This window comes from Epinephelus moara, chromosome 19 (genome assembly GCF_006386435.1).
Source record: "Epinephelus moara isolate mb chromosome 19, YSFRI_EMoa_1.0, whole genome shotgun sequence".
Taxonomy (NCBI): Eukaryota; Metazoa; Chordata; class Actinopteri; order Perciformes; family Serranidae; genus Epinephelus; species Epinephelus moara.
In genome coordinates, this window is record NC_065524.1 from 32,120,877 (window position 1) to 32,143,322 (window position 22,446).

At 42.4% G+C, this 22,446-nt stretch overlaps 1 protein-coding gene across 3 annotated transcripts in view; it reads left to right on the forward strand.

The window, feature by feature from the left end:
* kcnq5a (potassium voltage-gated channel, KQT-like subfamily, member 5a) overlaps positions 1-22,446 on the forward strand; it is a 148,813-nt gene that overhangs the window by 79,979 nt on the left and 46,388 nt on the right. For all 3 annotated transcript variants that reach the window (XM_050070795.1, XM_050070796.1, XM_050070797.1), the window contains exons 2-3: positions 20,156-20,246; positions 21,879-22,005. In XM_050070795.1, coding sequence (XP_049926752.1) covers positions 20,156-20,246; positions 21,879-22,005 — 218 coding nt within the window. The remainder of the gene's footprint in view (positions 1-20,155; positions 20,247-21,878; positions 22,006-22,446) is intronic.

The following is a 22,446-nucleotide window of genomic DNA, read 5'->3' on the forward strand; positions in this document are numbered from 1 at the left end:
TCTGCTGCTGCCTTTATTTGAATTGTATTGGAAAACTGCTGCTGAATCCATGACAAAAGCAGGATCAATGGTGGATGCAGAACTTCCTCCACTGTAGGGAAGTGTTGATTTCACTTTTCATGTCTTAAATAAAGAAGAAATTATTTATAAAACTTAAATTGTGTGTTATTTTGATACTTCAAGTCACTAAAAATACGATTTCACAGGCAGTAGCAGGGGTCAGGGGCGATGACGTCAAACCGTGTGTTCAGCTCTCCTCCCAAAGGGGGCAAAAGTAATTGTAAAGTGTATATTGTTTCAGTGGCCCTCAAACATACACTGTATTGGTCTCTTGGTGTCTTTTGGTTTGTTCAGGAGAAAGAGAGAAAGGGGAGTGAGACAATAACAGGAGGTGCAGCTGATTTCTTTCTAGCCTGCAGGCTGACTGCGCCCCATTTCTACCAGACTGGAAATGAGGAAAATCCTCTTCTTCCTCTTTGTCTCTCTTTTTTTTTTTGCCTGACTTTTATTCTTTCATGCTATCTTCTTTCATACTACTATTTTTCATTTTCACCCTCTCCCTCCTTAATCGAGTCTCATCTTCTCCTCGGGACGTTCTGAAGCATCATAACTCATCACTGACAGTCATCTGTAAAATGTGCACATTTTGTGACAATCACTCTCCTTTGGCATGAAAAAATGTTCACGCTTAAGATTTGGAATTGATGGTGGAGTCTGCAATTCTGGAGAAAGATTGCTGATATTTGAGCTCAGCACCGAAACAATTACACCCCTCCCATCAGTGCTCCTTCAGGGGCTCCATTTTACCATCCCTCTCGCCTTTTCTTTTTATACATTCATCGCCTTTCCCCTGTCCTGTGCACAGGCTCAGCACGGCAGTGTGGTTTGTTTCCCATTTACAGAGCCAGGGCTGAGTATGAGCACTGGATTTTTATTGCAGCACACACAGAATGGACAGCGAGCAGAGCATGAGGAAGAATTTGACAAAAAAAAGGGTATTGGATGAGTGGCACGGTGGTGCAGTGGTTAACATTGTTGCCTCACAGCAAGAGGGTTCCTGGTTCAAACCCAGGGTGGGGGAGCCCCTCTGTGCAGATTCTACATGTTCTCCCTGTGTCAGACTGTGGCGGCCTTCCACAACAGGAGGGGCTGTTGATGACTTGTGGGAGGAGCTGTTGATGACGCCGCACATGCGAGCCACTGGCAGTGGATAAACAGGAAACAGCTGATAGCAGGAATTAGCAAGCAGCTAGTAGCAAGAGGGAAACGCAAACCTGATAGACACTGTAAAGATGAGCAACTGGGGAGACAAGGAATTGCGCGCCCTCCTTGCCCTCGCAAAGATTGATTGGGCTTTCCTGCAAATTTGCACAACTCCTGTTTAAAAAGGGCTTTAGTTCCTGTCTGTAGTAGTCTGGCGCCCTGTCCACGGTGTACCCCGCCTCTCGCCCAATGACAGCTGGGATAGGCTCCAGCCCCCCCCACGACCCCAACAGGATAAGAGGTTAGGGAAAATTAATGAATGTATGGATTAGACTGCACCTTTGACATTCACTGAAGCCTCTTGGATGTGAGGTGAAAGGTCTTACGATTCAGCACTTAAGATTACTATGACCTGGATGACTGAATCTAAATCTTCACTGACATGGTGATAACATAGTTAGGAAGATTACATACCATTTCTGCAGCAGCAGGTAGTTAACTTTATTAGCAGAAAATAAAAGCAAAATGACATCACTGCACAGGTCGCACTGATCGACTAACCAGTGAAATGCAGTGCAAAACGTGAACAGTACAGTGACATTTCAAAGCCATCAGTCCATCCTATGATTCACTTAGTTCTCTTCTTATAGATGGAGCTTCAAAGAGGCTTTTTAATTGTATATGTGACGGCTGATCAGCAGCCTGGACCACAGAGGAAAGGAAAATAATTTATAATCAAAGAAGCAGATTATAATTTTAACCTTTAAAAATGAAACCATCTTTCGATATCACAGAACTTGTAACCTAATCAGTCAGAGGGCAGGAGGCAGCAGAGCAGATGGAGCTGTGTGGGACGATGCATGTGTCGTCGCACTTGATAGCTGCCTGGACTGAGTGTACAATAACAGCAAATTTATGCGCACACACTCAACACTCGAAATGCCATAAGCGGTGCATATATATATATATATATATATATATATATATATATATATATATAGTGGAGGCTCACACACATACACTGCCGTGAGCTGCGCTGACTCAGCCTCTCTCCAGTTAAGTTGCCCTGTCTGTGTGCTGAGGGAACCAGTCAGCCATCTGTTGGCCTAATGAGCTGACTCTACTCCACCAAAGCACGGCTTCACCCCTCTAAATCCCTCATCCGCAGCTCCACAGTATGTGCGAACATCTCGTCTTCAGCGAGCACAGTTTTTGACATGTTTTGTTTGCTCTTCATGTTCGGAAAATTGGTCGTGTCGTACGGTCCAATTACCCAGCTGTCACCCTGTCGTCGTCCTATGAACTAAACACATCTTAAAGTCGGTTAGCTTATTCCAACCTACCACCTCAACGCCGTCCACTTAATGAAGTGTTGTTTTTTAATTAATGGAAGAGGCACAATGTCTTAAGATGCAAATAAATGGTCTATGCATTAAAAGTGACAGAGTGAGGCTGAGGAAAAAAGGAGCCTCAGATTAATGTCACCAACTCAAGGGATTAACCGACTGAATTGTTTGTAGTTCGTGTGTGGACCAATTAAAATGTAGACTGTAGGGTGCCTTGGTCTAACAACCAAGAACTGCAACATCCTAGCTTTGAATCAGGCTCCTATCTCACTGCCCTCAATCCCTTTAGGAGCATAACAAGCTCCAAAAACTCCTTGAAAAAGAAATGTAGCTGATGCAGACTCTATCAAGGACTCAATCTTGAGGACTGGCCCTTAAACCACAACAAAACACCTCTCTACTGCATCCCTATTGCAATCAGGGGAGGCTCATTCTGAGTGAAAGAAAATTGATTTAAATGTGCACAAATGTATGAAAAAATGTGAACAGTCTTTTGTGATACGACCCCATTGGGGGCTGGTGAAGCCATTGTAGAATAGGGAACCCCCTGTATGGAGTCTAGATGCTGCTGGTGGTGATGAGATGAAGAGAGTGCTTGTGATGAGCTCGGCGCAGGCTTTGGATATGATGACTGGAGGGGAATAAGACAGAGGAGGGTGCAACAATACTGCCTTAAAAGACAGCTGACAGCAGCAGAGGGGAGAACAGATTTAAAGTTTGACAGCAGCAACATGATTGGCTGGCAGAAGTTGTGGCAAATTTTGTGGGGTCTAACAAGAGAGACAAACACTTTGTAATCAGCTGATTGGAATTGAGAGAGAGAGATTTGTGATTGAATGAATTATAAAGAGAGTCTTCCTGATTGAACTTACGCTGAGCTTCACTTGCTTAAGAGTAATCCATTGATTTGCCTTTTTTACTTGCATACTTTTACATGCATTCTTTTCCTTGTCAAATTCTGGTGTATACATTACCCACAATGCAACTCAATCATCAACAGTCAATTGGAGATTTGGGTATGTCATGCTAGTAGCAGCTCAAGCAGAGATTCGGAGCAGACAAATATAGTGTAGATGACCTGGCTAGGCCTGTCACGATAACAAATTTTGCTGGGCGATTAATTGCGTCAGAAATTATTGCGATAATATTGTGTAATATTGTGCTTTTAAGACCATTTTTATAACTGTTGTAATTTTGCTGTTTTTATGAATGCAAAAAGAGAATTTAAATATCCCAAATAACACGTAAAAATATCGAAATAAATAAATGAATACAAAAAATAGACTCTCAGTCTCTCACTCTCAGGTGTGCACTTAAGTTGGNGGCCTGTCACGATAACAAATTTTGCTGGGCGATTAATTGCGTCAGAAATTATTGCGATAATATTGTGTAATATTGTGCTTTTAAGACCATTTTTATAATTGTTGTAATTTTGCTGTTTTTATGAATGCAAAAACAAAATTTAAATATCCCAAATAACACGTAAAAATATCGAAATAAATAAATGAATACAAAAAATAGACTGTCAGTCTCTCACTCTCAGGTGTGCACTTAAGTTGGTTGTATTCACTCTTTTTGTTGAGATGGTTTTTAGAACAAACCCGGCACGCCGGCTCGTCCAAATTACTGGGCTCCCCTCTGTCATTTGGTTTAAATCCAAAACACTCCCACACAGGGGCCGTGGCATTTGGTTTAAGAACAAGTTCCCTGTCTTTCTCTTACGCTCAACTCTCTGTTTTTCTCCGCCTCGTCTCCCCCTCACGAAGATCGCACTGTGTGTGTGTGTAGCCCATAGCCCCGCCTCCCCCACAGAGACAAATACACTTGATGACAAGAGCTTTCCCTCCGTTCGTTATGCTAATGAACCAACTCACCTGGCTGCCAGACGATGCACAACAGTGAACGCTCTTGTCGTCCAGTCTCTTTGGTGGAGAGAGACGAGGAAAACAAACACGCATGAATATGGCAATTAATCAGTTAATTAGTTAGTTATGTATTGCCGTTTCTTGTATTTTTGTACTTATTTTGCATGCCTAGTTTTTTAAGTTTTAAGTTTTTAAGTTTAAATTTTGAAATCTTTAATCTGTCTCTTTCCCCTTGACTGCTGTAACACTGGAATTTCTCAACTATGGGATCAATAAAGGTGTATCTTATCTTAATCCCTTTTAATTTACCGCGCAATTAACCGATTTTTCACATATCGCAACAGGCCTAGACCTGGCATAACCTCTTATTGTGCGAATATATGATATACGTGACCTGACATAAACTTATTATCCTGATGTAACTTCAGTTAAATGATCTGACATGATTCTGGCCAAATTTGGTTATGTGAGGAGAAGCAATGGTTCCCGGAGCTGGTTGTCTCAATAACAGGAAAACAGCAGCTTAAGTGACAGGAAACACCTTTTAATGTGTAATGGAGAGCTGTAGGTGTGTCAACTGATACTGCTTGTTGTCAGACACTATAGATTGTCATGATGTATGAATTCTTTGGCTACCTCGCCGCGAGTAAACCCTCAAATGTCTGATCCTGTGTTTTGAGTCTCTGTATTCTATAACATAATTGGCGACGAGGTTGGGATGGGTTGTGGAAACGACATGCAGCATGCTGTATCTCTTCGCTCTGTGTGAGGAGCATGTTGTGGCAACATAAAAAAAGAGGCAGGACATTTTTTGATCTTTAATTCTTAATGTGACCTCACCAGAGTTTTAGGAGATGCAGTGGCTGATGTCAAGAATCCTCCATCTGGTGACCTCACTTCCTTTTTACTCCACAACCCCACTTTTTTTTTCTTTTTCATTTTCAAGCTTGTAGTCTTCAGCTCCAGTGATGCTGACTCAGGTGACATCACTTGAGGCAATTTATCCGATCTCACTCAGCTCCCTGTTGAGCCACGACAGGCTTTACACAACTTTCCTCACATAGATTCAGTGCTACTCTCCATGACCTGTAGACAGACTTTGATGTATACAATTGATGGAGTGGCTGTCTGGACATTTTCACAAAGAGCAGATGATTGCAAAATGTAGCATGCGAGTGATGCAACACTGTCTGCAACTTAAAAAACACTGTGGTAAAGAGTAAAATCACTGAAGCCACACAGGGATCCTAGAAATACATCAGTATGTAGGTGTAATCATTATGACACATGCTGGATGGATATATTAAAAGAACTGCAAAAATGTAGGAGATGTCGTCTTCAATTAAATTTTGCTAAATGTGACTCATCTTTAAATGTCAGATCTTCTCGATCTAAAATAGAAGCCCCATTTTCTGCACTTATTCACTGTATATTTTAGAGTCCATCCAATATCAAGTCTAATAGATTTATTATACATGTTTCACTGCTGAAATGCAAGTCTGCCATATGTTCTACTAAATCTCTTCCCACTGGACAAAAACCCACTAACACGCACTAACATCTGGCTGGGAGAGGACAAAATTAGCATTCATTCGCAGAACAAATGACTCTACATTAGTCGTGTGTATTTATCAGCTCCACAACCACCTATTCCAGCTGTCTGTGTCCAAGCAGCGCTCAAACGTGCCCTATTAGTTGACACCCAGTTTAAAAGAGAGACTAAATACGTAACAGATAAAATAAAGAAGTAAGCACTCTAACCTTTCCACTGGCCTCCATGCTGCTTTCTACTTTTTACCAACCTGTTTTCACACTGACATTGAACATGATGTGGCAGAAAAAAATATATATACACAATACGTTTGGTGGAAAAAGGGTAGTAGAGATGCTTCATAAGGCAAAATCATGCTTTCAAATGGTCAAGGGCAAACATTTAACACAAATATAAAGGTCCAATGTGTAGGATTTTAGGGGATGTATTGGCAGAAATGCAATATAATATACTGTAAGTACGTTTCTTTAGTGAATAATCACCTGGAAATAAAATCGTTATGTTTACGTTACCTTAGAATGAGATGTTTATATCTACATGGGGAGCTGGTCTTTGCACATAGAGTCCACCAAGTTGCAACACCTTGTTTCTATAGGAGCACAGAATGGACAAACTAGCTCTAGATAGGACCATTCATGTTTTTGTGTTTTTGCGTCAGCCACCGTAGGATAATTTGGCTCCCAGTAAAAACATTAGGGAAATATTGGCACATTGACATGGCCTTTCGAAGGAACAGTGTCATGAATCACAACTTAACACTTTATCAATATAAACAGTGTTGCCTAGATCTATATCTTGCTTGAAAATATATTGATATACACAGTCGTTATATCGCCCAGCCCTAGAAAAAGGTAAGCACACATTTGCAGGTGCTAGGCCATCTGTGACAAGCTGAACAGTATCAGAGAAACACTGATTTTTAACATAAAACTGCTTTATCCCATGTTATTTATAAATCACTGGGTCCATTTGTTTTGGGGAGTGAAAGACGTCTGCAGATAATTTGGTTCCCGCTAAAAACCTCCTGACCAATGAAAACTGAAGGAACTCTAACCGGGAGTTCATCTGGTTGCATCTGCACTCCTCACTGCTAGATGTCACTAAATCCTGCACGCTGCTCCTTGAAACTAAACAGACCTTTATTTGCTTGTAATCTGCACACTGCTCCTTTAAACTAAACAGACCTTTATTTGCTTGTAATCTGCACACTGCACACAAGATAAACTAAACCAAGTGCACCCAAGTTGAAATATTAAACTGTCTGGAAACTACAGTCACACTCCCTCCTTAAAGAAGAAAGCAAGCAAACATGCTTTCCAAATAAGCTTACAAAAAGCCCAGCCTGCCAAAATACAGACAAAAAGCAAGAATAGATTCCTGACAAAACATATTTTTGTCTTGGCTTAACCGAGCTCAATTAAAGCTGCGCAGGCATTGAACTCGCTCAATCATAGCTCTCTTTGGATCGTACCGGCGAGCTCTGAGTAATGAGCCTTCACGTCCGTGCTCCTAGCTCATTGTTAAGTGGCATTAATCAACGCTGCCCACTAAGCCCAGTGGATTTCCTAAGACACAAAAGGTGTAATGCCCTCTGTCGTAATGCACACAATATTGCTGGCTAAGCTAAGTGGAAAAATGGCACTGTTTAGACCACAGCGAGGAGACGGAGGAGAGTGTATCTGTTAGATTTACGCTGCCAGCGCAGAGTTTATTGTAAAACAGATAACTTTGGGTCTTTAACTGTGCTGCAACTGCAGAGTTGTGCTTCTAATTCCTTTGGCTCAGACGTTTGATTTGGATGAGACTGTGTTTATGTGTGCTGTGATTTCTCAGAAATCAAATGATAAAAAGCGTTTGATATGAAGTTCAAGGGAAGAGAGACACAGAAGCTGAACCCCCTCCCCTCCACGCTCTGTCAGAACACTCATCATCATCCTTTGGTGATTATGGTATCTGATGTTCTCTTTTTGGCTTGTTTTAAGATTCATATAGGACAACAAAAACATACATTTTGAATTTAACATATAGTTTTGTTGTCTCTCTGTCTCTCCAGCTGCCTGTCTTTGACTCTCACTCATTCTCCACCTGTCTCTCTGACATCTGCTGAGCAGCACTCTGAACAGGAGTCTTGGAGTGGCATTAGTGCTGAGATGGGTGCTGATAGGAATCTGATGTATGGGGTGTGTGCGTTTGTGTGTGTGTGCCTGTAAGCCGTGTTTTTATGAACCCTGTTAGCTGTTGGCGCTCTTCTACAGTCTGTCAGTCTGCGTCTAGTTAGCGAGAACACACACGCACACACACTAAAAGCTTTCCGACTCTTCTCGCACCCGTCACCCATCCTCGGTGCATCCCACATCATGGAAAATTGGCTCCTGTCCGGCTCTCTTTCTCTCTGTACCCCTCTCCCAAACTTTACTATCTCTCTCTGTCTGTCTTCGCTGCGATCACATGGCTCACATGAAGAGATGAGAAAACAAACAGCTGCCTCTTAAGCTGGTACTGAGTGCTGGTGAGGAGTCACGCTCAGATGTGTCATCAGAGTTTGAGTCCAAGGCATGGTACAGTAAGATTTAAACACAATTAGTATGTAGGCTATATCTATATTAGGGTTGCAAATTGTATTCCCTTTTACTCAATTAATCATTGGTAACATTACTGATCAGTTAATAAATTATGCAGTATTTAAAGGGATAGTGCACCCAAAAATGAAAATGCAGCCATTATCTACTCACCCATATGCCGATGGAGGCTCTGGTGAAGTTTTAGAGTCCTCACATCCCTTGCGGAGAGCGGCGGGGGGAGCAGCTAGCACACCTAATGGCAGACGGCGCCCCCCGATCACCCTGAGCGCGCACACGTGAGCACAGAGCATAGAGAAGCAGTCAGAGCTACAGGCTACAGTGAGGCTAAAAACAGAGTTCAAATGACGTTTTTCGAAACAACTTTTTATGTCGGGGCTTCAGTACACTTGGATCACTACGGATGAGCAGTATGGAGATACTTTGTGGTTTCAATTTTGTGTTCTTGGACGTTAGTCTGGGGCGCCGTCAGCCATTAGGTGTGCTAGCTGCTCCCCCCGCCGATCTCCGCAAGGGATGTGAGGACTCTAAAACTTCACCAGAGCCTCCCTCGGCATATGGGTGAGTAGATAATGGCTGAATTTTCATTTTTGGGTGCATTATCCCTTTAAAAAGAACATAAACAATTGGCTTATCCCGAACAATACCAAATGTGTTTTTTCTCACTCGGAGCTCACAGCAGCTAATGCATATTCTCCAACAGCATTGCCTATGAAACATTTAAAGATGTAGAGGCCTTGACATATGAAACACATTGAATATAACTGAATAATGCTTTGTCTCCTTTATTTTCCAATGTCGCCTCTGCGCTCTGCTGTCTGACCCCAAGATGGCTGCTTTGTCATAAGATAGTTATATTGCACCCTTTGTTTGCTAGTGCCAGTCATTGAAACATGGTTTCAGAATATCTTGCTCCTCTGAAAGCTGAAGGTTAGACGCTAGAATTGTTTATACTTCAGAATCAGATCTTTATTTGATCGATTAAATTTCAAATGCGAAACCAAGTTCTTAACAACCTATTTAATTGTTCGTCAGTTAAGTGTTGATTGTGGGGTTGGATAGGTAAGTAGAAAGGTAGGTAGGTAGTTGATGGATGGATGGATGGATGGATGGATAGGTAGGAAGAAAGGAAGGTAGATAGATAGATAGATAGATAGATAGATAGATAGCCAAGCACTGCCTTAAGAATAATACACAAAACATCTCCTATTGTGTTCTATGTAAACTGACATACTGCTGCATCAGGATACGCACTGTCCTATTTCAAAGTGAAGATATGCACCAATGCTCTAGAGATGTTCTTGTTGCCTTCTTGCCATCGCTATTACCGTACCTCACTACTTCTACTGTCTGTATAGCTCCACTGTATGCTACAGGCATCAAATGATGCACCAAGATTGAGTTTGCGGTTTGTTTGACTTGGTCTCTAAAAACATTAGATTTTCTTGGAGTAGAGAGCACGTGTATAACAGGGAAAAGAAAATGTATGTACGAAATGCACTGTTGCTCTGCTGCTTGTGTTGTCATTTCTTATTTCTGTAGAGTTACAGCTGAATGTGTGAACTCAGCCAGAAGTATTGAATCAATACACTTGCTGTCAGGTAAAAGGTTATATACTGTAAGCTTGAGGGCAACAGGTCAGCATAATATAAAGAGCCATGTACCTGCAGCCCATCCGTGACCAAAGGTGCACTTCTCTGACGCTTCCTCGAGCAGGACATTGAATTCCCTCCACCCCCTGCTGACCTGGCTCCTTGAACGTTTAGAGGTGAATTCAAGAACTATTATAAATGACTGTTATTATAGTTCAACTTTGCTTTTGCTGGAGACAAACCTTTGAGCAGTGTGCAAAGAGAACTGGCCCGTGCAGCGCTACGTCCTTGGCCCCGGCTCTGTTTGGTCAAGTAGTTGCTTAGAAATAAAACCGTATGTTTTATCGCTGCCATCATCAGGTAAGATACTGCACTCGACTGGATAAACACAAGGATTAACTAATAGACCGTTGGCAAGGAGTCGGCCTGGCTTCATCCCTGTTTCTCACTCCTTCCCTCTCTCCCTCCCCGTCTCTCTCGTCTTGCCTTTCTCTCCTCTGTCCTTGTCTTCACTTTATCTACCAGTGTGTGCTTCATTCCAACGTCCCCCCATCATATATATTTGAATACTGTGCATATTGATAAGGATAAAAACATGATCAATAGAGTAAGATCCAAAGAGAGACTAAAAAGAAAGTAGAGACCGGCTGTGCTCACTCTGTTCTCTCAGCTTGTCATCTCCTCCTTAATCTCTCCTTTCTTCTTTCTCTCCTCTCGTGTTATTTCTGATGTACCGATCCACCAGGGCTTTCCTAGAAGGAGAAACGTTATTTACGGCTGAACTCAATCTTTATCTTCCCATCGCAGCCTCTGCTAGCCCCGCTGCTTTCCTCCAGGAGAACCTGCTGATGTCCTCCTGTAGCGTTCAGTCATTTGTGAATCACAGGATTTAGCATTCTGTCTTTTTGCCGCTGTGTACATCTCTGCTGCTCGTCTTTTCTTTGCACGACCATCCCATCTCCTTTTGTATCCTCTGCTGTTTCTGTTGTCCTGTTACCTTGACACACCGCGAGGCATTTACTCCCACTCTTATCCAGAGGCCTCGCCGACTCTCTTGGTTTCTCTTTTTCTCTTTCAGTCTTTCGCTCTCTGTTTCCGTTCCCTCCCTCCGTCTTGATTGAAAGGGTATGCACGGTTGGCACAGAAAGAAAGAAGGAAATAGATAATGATACCAGACGGTATTGTGCGGAAAACCCTGACCTTGCATGTACCCAATCCGTCACACACACACATACAACACACACTTTCTCTTCTTCCCATTCTCGGATGCTTATTTCATGTAAACACAGAAAGGAAACATGTGTGCCCTTTTATAGTGTTCCTCCATTTTTATCATAAACATACTTGTTCATATTTACGTGCTACACACATAGACCAATTTATGAGCTTCAGAAGCGTCCTTGCAGAAGTGTAGATTTACAGTCACACATTCTGCTGATAGTTTGATGCTTTTAAATCCTCTCCCACTTAGATGTGTCTTCTGAGGGGCAATTTATCATCCACATGAAAATGTAGAGTCAGATATTCCTCTCTCTGAAGTTGTGTGTGTGTATGGTGTGTGCTCTGGGGCTGCGTGTGTATTCATGCATTTATAAATACAGTTTTTTCCCTTTTTCTTATTTATTATTATTATTTATTATTTATTATCCTATTTTTTTATTTTTTAAAGAAAAAAAATAAAAAATTAAAAATTTGTGGAACATTTCTCACCAAGTTGCGTTTTGCCTTTCTTCCCATGTTTTTTTTTAGAAATTACACCAGTTTGCTCAGGGTTCAAAGCTTTAAATACTCAGTACGACAGGAGTCTGAAAGCAGCGCAAGAAAAGGGATGTCGCTCCAGGTTTCAAAGGGTTAATAGACAGGTATAGCATGGATCAACCTTCACATAACTCTATTTATTTCTTACAATTTAATTGAAATCATCCATGCATATTGCCCACCCCACAAACTCTGGCCTTGTTCAGACCGCCCACCTAAATCAATTTTTTGGCATATCCACATTGTATCTAGACTGGTTTTAGAAAAACACCAAAAAGATAAATGAAACAATTTGCAAATTGAAAAACACAATTTAGAGTCACCAGTTAACCTGCATGTCTTTGGACTGTGGGAGGAAGCTGGAGTACCTGGAGGAAACCCACGCTGACACAGGGAGAACATGCAAACTCTGCAAACTCTGGTCAAAGTTTAATAAGGAGCACCATTTAAAAATCTGTGAATTGGAAACACATTTTTCAGTGTGCCATGTAACTGCTGCTGGTTTCTAGTTGTGTGCATCTCCTCCTGCACTCCAAGATATCACGCTTGTAATGAAATTGCCTTCGAAGCCTGTGCTGCAAATCTCCAAGGACCCGATAACGCACACTCACCTCCTGTGCTCAGGCTTTTCGTCCGTCTTCGTCAGCTTGTAGAGAAGTAGCGCAGGATTTTGGCTGTATTTGGTTTTCTCTGTGGGTCCTCAGGTCATTCATCAGCATAAAGTCAGAGGCAGTTTGTCAGCTGCCATATGCACCAAAGTGGCCGCTCTCTCACAACTGGAACTTGTCTGGAGGCCGCCGAGGACGTCAAGCACCAACTTTACCAGATGTTGGTTTGACATCTTGACGACAGAGCGGGGCAACACTCAGCTGAGATATTTAATAAGAGGAATTAACTGACATTTAGAGTGGAACGTTCAAAGCGCGTCACATCCGCGCTGCCACTGTAGAATAATATGACAGCTGTTTAAAGGTACTAAACATCATGAAACAGCTGCCAAGCATCAAGACCAGTGTGCGGCCTTAACTCCTGGGTGCTGTATTCTAGTTTTTACAACTTGATGCACATAGGAGGCAAGGCAGCTTTACTTGTATAGCATATTTCATACACAAGGGCAGTTCACAGTGCATTACAGAGCAATAAGATATAAAACATCATAAAGGATACAGAAAAGAGGAAGGAGATTAAAAAGATATAAAAGGTAAAATGAATTACTAAATGATCACCACTAAGAATAGCAAACGTGCAGACAAGAGGTGCAAAGATAAGAGATTATTTAAAATGATTTCAAATTGAGTGTAAAAATAAGGTTGCAGTCATCACAGGGTGGACTGGAGTAGGCAGTGTAAAAAAGTTTTTAGCTTAAAAGAGGTCAGAGTCAGGGCTGTCTAACATCTTTCAGGTTTGTGCTGCATGATAACAAAACGCTGCTTTACCATGTTTTGTTCTGACTCTTGGGGTGGTCAGTAGGTCGGCCCCAGAGGATATTAGAACCGGAGTATGGTGACCTCAAGCGAGGGAGTGAGGGTAGAATGGAGCGTGAGATGGATCAGCGGTTTGGTGCGGCTTCTGCAGTGATGCAGGCTCTGTACCGGATTATTGTGGTGAAGAGGGAGCTGAGCCAGAAGGCGAAGCTTATGATTTACTGGTCCATCTACGTCCCAACCCTCAGCTATGGTCATGAGCTCTGGGTAGTGACCGAAAGAATGAGATCGCAGATACAAGCAGCTGAAATGAGTAGAGCCGCTGCTCCTCCGTGTTGAAAAGGGACAGTTGAGGTGGTTCGGGCAACTGATCAGGATGCCTCCTGGGTGCCTCTCGCTGGAGGTGTTTCGGGCATGTCCCACTGGTAGGAGGCCCAGGGCAGACCCAGAACACGCTGGAGGGATTACATATCTCATCTGGCCTGGGAACACCTTGGGGTCCCCAAAGAGGAGCTGGAAAGTGTTGCTGGGGAGAGGGACGTCTGGGGTGCTTTGCTTAGCCTGCTGCCCTCGTGACCCGGCCCCAGATAAGCGGAGTAATGTGGTCATATTTCCTAGTTTTTGTCAGGACAGTAGCAGCAGCATTCTGAATAAGCTGCAGTTGACGAACAGCTTGTTTTAAAAGTCAGACAGTCAGACAGACCATTGCAGTGATCTAATCTACTGGATATACAGGTGTAGGTAAGCCTTTCAAGGCCTTGCTTTGACATTATTCCTCTGACTCTAGTTGTGTTTTTTAAATGGTAGTAGGCAGATAGCGTTATGGATTTGATGTCCATTTTACAGAGTAAAATCCCCCAAATCACTTTGTAAAATTAACTGAAAATGCTTGAGATACCGATCCATCACAAACATTTCATCAAAATTTACAATAAAAGTTAAGTGAATAGTTTAATATTTTTGAAAAATAGGAATATTTGTCTTCTTGTTAAAAGTTAGATGAGAAAATCAACCACCCCTGTGTCTTAACAGATGATATGTGATGATTAAGACTTGATTGTTTGAAGTGCTGCAGCTCTGAAGGGACTCTTCTTCACCCACTCTGGAAACTCTTGGATAAAGGTTCATGAACGCATAAAAACCATTACCCGCACTAGCTTTGAGTTCTGCCTGAGGCTGTATGTTCTCAGTGACCCACACATGACATCTCACTGTGGAGCCAGGGGCTTTATTCAGACCAGTATAATGGTGGGAAAGCAAATTATAATGAGACACTGGAGGACACAAGGTGAGGTTCACAGAGCTGGCGAAAATTGCATCATATGAACAAATCTCTCTGAGTTGTAAAGACAGGGTGGAGAAATACGTGGTGAAGTGGAGAAGTTACTTGGAGTACATTGCTGGTGTGGACGTATCTTGAAGTGCATCATATGCCATGTGCGTGAGCTCTCTACCAGCTGCTTGTAGATCAGAGAGGACTGTGGTGCATATTTATGTAGGAATATCGTGTTTTTGTTTTTTAGAATTACTTACTGTACTGTTTTTTTTAATGCTTTTTTTATATTATCACTTTATAAAGTTACTGTGGATTTTTCCCCCTGTAGTGTATGTACATATATTTGATTTGTTAACACTTGGTGACACTGTTTGTGTTCAATAAAATATTCATGGAAAAGAAGAAGAAAAAAGATTTTACAGAAAAACTGTGGTGCTTTAACTTCTCAAACATGGCCACACAGACATCTGTATTACAGCGATTCACCTCTGAGTGACTGATCAAGAGGCTTGTCTACCTGGGGACTGATCAATGTAACATCATGAGTTGAAATACAGGAAGAGGTGGCACACAGATAGAAATCACACAGTGTGCATGAGTGCGCAGTGATATTGATAACATGTTTAATGCATCTAAGATGTGACATGTAAAAATGTGCCAATCTTATTAACTCAGATTAAAAATGTGGGTCAGAGTGCACATGTTAATTATTTCTCATCATCATGTGTGAACATGATTAATAGATAATCTCCGTCAGTGGGTGGTTTTTGTATCTGGTTCCCTCAAAAAGGAAAAATGCAGCTATGGGAGACGTCATTATGAACGTGACGTAGGAATCACAGCAGAATAATAAGTTGTACATGTAGCTTCTGTGTGTAAATTGCAGGAGCTATTCAATTTCATATGATGGGCTCATTTTGCCCAAGGCTGCAATCACAGTCACTGTGCACAGAAGTAACGCTTTAGTTTTTCATTCAGGCACACGGTATTCAATTTGGTTCTTTCACTCTGTTATTTGTTCACTCAAGGCCTCAAAATTCGGAGAGAGGAGGAACATGAGGGTTTTTATTTTTTATTTCAGGCCTTGAACAAAAACTTTTTTCAGATGTGATTTTTTTGTTTAATTTTATAATTGCTGGCACAGTGTGATTGATTTCATGTGCACTGACATTGAACTGAGCTTTTTATTTTACCATATTAAGGTCTGTTATTTGTGTGAAAATGAAAACTCTGACTCAGGTGGTAACTAACAGACCAGTTTATTCCATCTCACTAAATTGTTCAATGTCAACAAGGGCTGTACAATATATTAAAAACATACCTTCACTGGGCGATAAAGATATCACAAAAGACTGCTTGAACTGTGATAAATAGTGTATTTACGCGTGCCATTTATTCACAAGCTGCGTGTCAATATATTTGCTCAACTAGATGGAGATCTATTGTCCTAGATGCCCAGATGTAGATGCGAAGGAGTGATCATGAACAACCAATCCCTGTTACAACAGCGGCGTCTAGTGACTTTAGGCCTGCTAGTTTGGAAAATATTTCTCATGTCACAGAAACTGCTAAATGTGAAACGTGCCTGTGGATATTCTCATTCATCCAGGTCATAGTTATCTCATTGCCTTGAGATAAATGTGAAACACGTGTTATGGATGTCATTCTCATACTGTTCGTGATGTGTTTTTGTTCTGGTGCTCTGCACTAGCCTCGATGATTCACTCTGAATTTTGTCTGGATTCTGGTTCCGGTCTAGAGAGCGGATGCCGAATTCACCAAATTCACCAAAGTAAAAGTGTTCACCAAAGTAAAACTTTAAATTCTGGCGCACCATCGATTTGGGGTGATGAGGGGTGTAAGAAAATTGATTAACTTAATGGCTTTGGGCTTTTCTTGTAAATTATATTCTTTAAATTAAAGTTTCACCGCATTTTTATTAGCTTGGTGCTTTTATTTTGACGGAAAGGCGCATCCATCGAATTCCGGATCCTGTCTCACTCGCCCTGGTTCCGGTTCCTTACCAAAACAGCCACTAACGGCCCCAGACTACTCTGCACAGTTCTGACACCTGTCCACCCGCCCACCTGCTCTCCGAGCCCGGTCTCACTCTGCGAAAAAAAAGCGTCCTTTAATGTCGGCATGATATGCAGCCGGTTGCCGTTATAGTTTAGCTGCACCCGGTGGTCTTGGAGGGAAATGCAGCCGGACAAAGATGAAAGTTAAGGCAGCGGATGTCCAAGTGGGGAGGGTCGGAGGGGTGGTGGATGGGTCCAACAAACTGACTTTCACCCGGGAGACCAGTGTTTGCGTCCCGTAAGATTTTAAAGCCAAATCCTGTTCTTTTTTCCTAAACCTAACCACGTGTTTTGTTGTTGAAGGAAAGAAGACAATGCATGTAACAGGCAGAACTTCAACAACCAACGCACCCACCATACCTTACATGTCATATTTGGACGTGGAAAGTCCATGACCAAACGTTGATATGTGACAAGGTTGGAGTGAAGATGTGTTGGCTCTCATCCTCAGCTCTCTGAACTCTGTGCGCCACTGCTTCCTGGTAAAGTCAGTGGGGAGCACAAACGTCCCGAAATTGTGAATATATAGGATATTACTACAGACGTTCCTGTTATCTTACATCCAAATGTCTTGCTGTGACATTGTGATAATGTGATTGTGTTACTGATCAATACTGTATTGACTCATGTCCATGATGACCCAATGAAAGATTACTGTCCAGGTAACGCACTGGTGTCATTTTTTGTCTCACTAATTTCAATCTGCAAAGTAACTAACGCTAATAAATAAATGTAGTTGAGTAAAAAGTGCAATATTTGTCTCCAAAATGTGGTGGAGTAGAAGTGTAAAGTTGCATATGATGGAAATACTCAAGTACAAGTATATCAAAATGTACTTAGCTACACTCCTCACTCCTGTCAACACATGAACGTCAACACCACAACTGGATGGTGTTTGTAGATCTGCTCTCCAGGCTGTCTGTCTGTCTGTCTGTCTGTGTGACAGTAAAGAGCTATTAAAGAAGGAGCCAGTATCAGATGCAGATGTGGGATGGGTGTTAGGAACCATCAGTCCTCCTCTGCTGTAACTCAGCCACAGCTACACACACTCGTCACACACACACACACACACACACATGAGCGTACGCCTTTTTTATATTCCTCGTAGATCACGTGGAAAATAATTGGTGCCATCAATCACACCGGAGAGTCAGGCGAGAGGAGAGACAAAGTGATGGTGAGGGTGTCCAGAGAGTCAGAGAGAGAAGTGAACCCAAGCAGAGACTGAGAGATGGGAGACGGAGAAGGGAGGCGAGGAAGAGGAAGGTAGACGTAGAGACAAAGAGCATGAAAGATTAAAGAGAAAGCAAGACAGAGAGGGATGTGGAGAGGAGAGGGGAATAAGGCTGGAACATATTCTGTACACAGAAAACAAACACTCACAGATCTGCAGAGATCAGAAGACCGTAAATATCATAGGGACAGATGGCATCGCTCAGAGAGAACAGCAGGCCGGGGCTGCCAGCCAGTGCATATGTTGCCTGGAAGCTTCCTTATGAATTTTAATTTGTATTTGCTCATTAACCAAGTTACCATATGACTTACATGGGACTAAGAGGTTTCCTTCCGGGCAGCAGAGGAGGGGTATTTTGGGTCAGGCTGGCAGTGAGGAGGGATCTCACTGGACTTAAAATGAGGAATGATGTAATCTGTGTTTACATCGAGATTAGAAAATGTCTTGTGGAGAATTCTTCTTTGACTGTAGCGTTATCACAGCTCCAACTTCCACTCTGGTCCTGATAGGAGCTGCAATGTAACTGACTACAGGCTGAATCACAGATCTACCAATAATAGTGAGTAATTTGAACTGGGACAGGTCAGCGCAGTCTCAAATGTGTTTTGGAAAAGAGAGGGAGGGGGCAGCTATGGAGGATGCTCCGTCTCCCCAGGTTGGTGAGGTAGGAGGGGGCCTGGTTATGAAGGGCTTTATGAATGAGGAGAAGGACTTTGGATTGGATGTGGAGATTCTGAAGGACAGGGGTGATGTGATGGGTGAGCAGACGGGCAGCAGAGTTCTGGATGCATTGGAGTTTATTCAGGACTTTGGATGATGTACCATAAAGAATGTTGTGACAGTTGTCAATTCTGGATGTGATGAAGACATGGATGAAAGTGTCAGCAGCAGTGGGGGAGAATGATGGGCGAGGCTGAGCTATGTTTTTTAGGTGGAGGAAGGCAGTACTGGAGATTTGATTGAAATGTTTTTTGAAAGACAGGTTGCGTTTCAGTACATCGAACTGGCCTCACACCTGCAGGCCCAACACGTTCTTATCCAAAGATGTCACATATCTCTGCTTTGTCAGTGGACGTCATGTTTTCATATTACTCGCTAGGTATCCTCCCACGTCTGCTGTTGACGTTCCAGGACACTGCTACCAATGCTGGGATGTCCACAAAAGCACGTGGTTAGGTTTAGATGCCATCCAGCGGCATATCATACTGCTGTGACAGGTGCTATCCAGCCAACCAGCGGTGTATCTTAACACCACGAAAAGTTACATCCAGCTGCGGCGTATCATACTGCTGCAGAGGGTGTCTTTTGGCATGAGGTGTCTGACACTGAAATCATTGACAAAGCCGAGGTATTCAACGACTTTGGAATGATTTTACTGACTGCATGTAGCCACACCAGCTCAGGACCTCCACATCCAGCGTCTTCACCTGCAAGATCAATAAAGAACAGCCACCCGAACAGTTGGTCGACAACATTCCATCGTAACCAACATGTGTGGTTGTGAGGCCGGTTGGATGTGCTGCCAAATTTAGGGAACAACACTGGAGACGACTTACGGTAGTGAACTGAACATTAAGTTTATGAGCAACAGCTCTGGTGGACACTTGTGCAGTCAGTGTATATTTTTCTTAATTTTAGTTAACTGACCCTTTAATAACCGCAGTCCTACGTCTGTAAGGTGCAAGAGAAAGGATGGCACTGTGCAGTACAAAAGCATCACAACAGTGGTGACGTCACTCCAATAATGCTGCCAAAAATAACTTTCAGATTTCTGCTGTTGAGAGATTTTTCCTCCCTGTTCAGCTCTAAGTGAATAATTGGACCACAAATCAAACAAATACCACAATCATAGCCTGCAGCGCTGTGTCAACTGCTTATTCAGCCAGTGTTACTATGAGAGGGATTAGTTTGTGTTCAGTCCATTCATACAGTATGTGAATCAGCTGAATCGCCACGGTAACAGTAATTTAATAAAGCCTGGTGAAGCTTTAAACAGTCTTAGCCTGGTCCCAATAATGTTTGGTATGGTTTAAATCCTGCTTAATGTAGCCTGGCAGAGGAGAAATAATCACGTCATTTTAGAGCTTGCAGGTTCAGTGTGTGTGTGTGTGTGTGTGTGTGTGGCTGCAGATGTGTGCATTACCTGAGCTACTGAGCCAAAACTCGTTATTTAGTGATTCGATTTATTATGCACAGCTGATTTGTGTGTGTGTGTGTGTGTGTGTGTGTGGGCATTTTGTCTCCACAGGTTCATCTTGGTGTTCGGATGTCTGGTTCTCTCAGTATTTTCTACAATCCCTGCTCACCAGGAATTCTCTGCACACTGCCTGCTCATCCTGGTAGGATGCACATGCACACACGGGAGCACACACACACACACACACACACACACACACACACACACACACACACACACACACAGAGTAAGTGTGTTCAATCAGGATGTGTCTCCCAGGGAGGACTTACTTATTCTGCGCTGATGAATTTTGAAAGTTCCACATGATTATGTTAATAGTATTGTGTGTGTGTGTGTGTGTGTGTGTGTGTGTGTGTGTGAGTGAGTGATGCTCATGTCTGAATTAGAAATGCTGATTGTGCATCCTCAGCACTGTAATGAATTGTAATAGGTTCCTCGCTACTCAAGATCAAAACCAAGCTGTTACAACTCAATTGAAGTGAACAATCTGCGCCTCAGATGTGATTAAACAGAAAATCATGGGGACAGCGGGGCGGAGGGAAGGAGGGAGGATGTAGCACAAATAAACTAGAAGCAACAACACATCCATCTTAAGTAGAAACACTGTTTATGTACAGAGCAGTGCGCAGACGTCACAGGGTCACTTTACTGAAGCCACATAAATATGAATCACCTGTTGTAGCAGCCTTGGAGACAGTTTTGTTTTCATTTGCCCGGGTTATGAGATCCATCTCTGAATTTCTGCTTCCACTCCAATAACATGGAGTAAAAGGATTCAGTGTGCTACGCTTTCTCGCTACCGGCTGTAGCCTGTTTCCTAAATTGTTGAACTATTCCTTTTAAGGAAATGATTTCGCAGTTTATTCCAACAAATATAAAACAAGGTTAGCCCTTCTTACTGCAGACATCTTTAACTGTCATAGCAGGAAAAGCTCAGGTGTAACTAATAACAGTGAGGATGGCTCTGTTCCACTGAAGTGTCGCAGCGAGTCAAACAAGTGAGCCAGCATGCGTAATAAGAGGACCCTGGAACTGGCACACCTAAATGGAATACAGCCAGTATTAATGTTATTAATTACGCCTATTCTTTCCCGCCAGGATATGACAACATGTTGACCATGTCCAAAAATGATAGCACAAGTAATTTATTAAACATTTACCTTATATCGACCTTTGAAATAGTAAGACAGGAAATTTTATTTATGAATTGCCCTTTTCAAACAAGAGCTACAAGGTGCTGAGCAATAAAAACTTGAAAGAAAAATAACAAAGCTGAGAAACAGAAGATAAGAGGTCTTAAAACTACACAGAGAAAAACAGTATAAATGCATTAAAACTGCACAGAAGGCAAATACACATTACAAAACAAAGTGCTTACAAAACAAATTAGTTTTTAATAGCTTCTTAGAAATATCCACTGACTCTGCGTTTTTACAGGTAAGGGAAGATGGTTTCAAGGACTGAGAGCTACAGCTGCAAATGTGCGGTCAGCCTTAGAGGTGAAGTTAGATTTTAGGACTTGATCAGAAGACCTGAGGGATTATGGTGATCCCACAATAGCCAGGAGACACAATAATTCAGAAATGTAAAGCAGATCCCGCTGGTATAGGTGATTAAAAGACTATTGTTATTAAAAGAATGCAGCAGATTGATCTGAGAGTGTTTTCTGTAGGCGACAGCTACGACTGCCTTTACTGCTTGTGCCTCTGCATCTGTAGCATTTAAAGGTTTAAGCATGTGGGTGTGTGCGTGTGTGTGTGTGTGTGTTCTGCAGGAGTTTGTGATGATTGTAGTGTTTGGTCTGGAGTACATCATCAGGATATGGAGTGCTGGCTGCTGCTGTCGCTACCGAGGCTGGCAGGGACGCCTCCGCTTTGCCAGGAAACCGTTCTGTGTCATAGGTAGGTCTGTGTGTGTGGGTGTCACAGTGTGTCACTGGCTGTCTAAGCAATAGAAGGTATATGCTGTGTCTCAGTTTGCATTCTTCTGTACTTATCCTTGCCATTTAAGGTGCATAAGTGCATTTACACTGACAGGTGTTGCAAAATGCAGCGCACTGTGGTGTAGTCTTGGTCCCCATCATGCCAATGTAGCATAAAGGGAAGGCACCACCAAAAAAAATGGTAGCTGCAGTAGCTGTAGTTGCTCCGATAAACAAGCAAACAAGTCTGCGGATATTTTGGCAAATTCGCAAATTGCCATTTATTCTTTAAAACCTGAGCAAATTAGCTTGGTTTCTTCCACAAACATGGGAAGTGGGCAATGAGCAATGAAAAAAGAAATGACCCAAAAAATTAGCAAGAAATTAGTAAATTCAGAAAATTAAAAACAAGAAAATTAGT